The 1,310-nt window shown below is 47.4% G+C and overlaps 1 protein-coding gene across 1 annotated transcript in view; it reads left to right on the forward strand.

Moving 5' to 3' along the window:
- ACACA (acetyl-CoA carboxylase alpha) overlaps positions 1 to 1,310 on the forward strand; it is a gene marked incomplete at its 3' end in the record, with an annotated part of 96,749 nt that overhangs the window by 87,290 nt on the left and 8,149 nt on the right. The window contains 1 exon segment of the mRNA XM_010023887.1: positions 1 to 49. This exon segment is cut by the window's left edge and continues 28 nt beyond it. Coding sequence (XP_010022189.1) covers positions 1 to 49 — 49 coding nt within the window.

Below are 1,310 nucleotides of genomic sequence, written 5' to 3' on the forward strand. Positions count from 1 at the left end.
TGGAGATCATGCAGCCCTGGGCACAGACAGTAGTGGTTGGTAGAGCCAGGTAAATTCTAAGGGGTGTTTTAGGCATTTATAGGAATCAAGGTTTTGTTGTGCTTTGCGTTTTTCTAGACCATTCTTTGGAAGTTGATGGCTGTAAGTAAAAAGAAGTCATTACTTGAACAGGATACTCCCCAAGGGGAGTCCCTTCCCCTCACCTTGCTGCCACATGGCACCTCTGCAGGATTCTGAACTGTTCCCCATGGCCTCAAGTTTAAATCCCTGCCTTGAAAACATTTGCAGCCTGGATCATTCTCAGTTTTGCAGGTCTTTGAACTCAGAGCTGGCAGGAAGCAGAAGCCTGGAGAAAGGATCCTGTATTTGAGAGGGTACAAATCAGAGCTGGGCTCAAAACCCCCTCAACCACCTCTTTTCTAGCTGCTGCTTTAGTTTTTTGCCCCTCTGTAATGGCACTGTGAGTTTCTTGATCTGATTGTCTGCTTCCTCTCAGAGTAAAGCCATTTTTAAGGAGTACATTTATCTCCCTCAAGTCTCCAGTACAAGTGCTTGAGCTGTCCAGATGCAGCATCCTTATTCTTTGTCACTCCTCAGACTACCGCCAGCTCTCCTCTCAAGACAGAGCTTCATGCTCTTGCCTCCAGCAGACTCCCAGCTCCTTGTTGATGTCAGTGGCTTTGGTTAATTGTCAACCTTCTTTCCCCCCCCCCACCTTCTTTGTAGGCAAGTGAGAGGGAAGAAAAAAACCTGAAGTGTCTGAATGGGATCCTGGAGACTGCAGGTTTTACACTTGATGAGATAACGGTCATGCCTGCGCATGACGGGTGTTCAGAGGGCCTTAGTTCCCAGCAGAAGTCTGTGTCACAGAAAAACCTTGTATTTCTTTCACCTCCAGTAGTGTCAGTATCACAGTGCCAACAATCCAGAGCCACATAATCTGACAATGGTGGAATTCCTTCTGGAACTCCTGTGGCCACGCCTGGGGGCTGGCTCCATCAGCCTCAAGCCTCACCAGATCATCCCCGGTGATGCTGTTGCCAGAGCAGGGGGACAGGGAAAAACACCACTGCTCCTGAAACACAGAGGGTGAGCCACTGAGGCTTCAACCAGGGTGCATCACCATGAGCCAGTGCTGCTTCTTATCTCCATTATGATGATAACACATGTGGCTTCAGAATTTGGGATGTCCTGCCACCTTTTGATACACTTCAGTATTTTTATCTACCATGTGACACTCTAAAGTTTTATCTCACAAGGTCCTATAATTATTTAAAGGCTTTTATGTTAAGCAGTGTACTGGGGAGTGT

Source organism: Nestor notabilis, unplaced genomic scaffold, assembly GCF_000696875.1.
Source record: "Nestor notabilis isolate BGI_N333 unplaced genomic scaffold, ASM69687v1 scaffold651, whole genome shotgun sequence".
In the NCBI taxonomy this organism is placed as follows: domain Eukaryota; kingdom Metazoa; phylum Chordata; class Aves; order Psittaciformes; family Psittacidae; genus Nestor; species Nestor notabilis.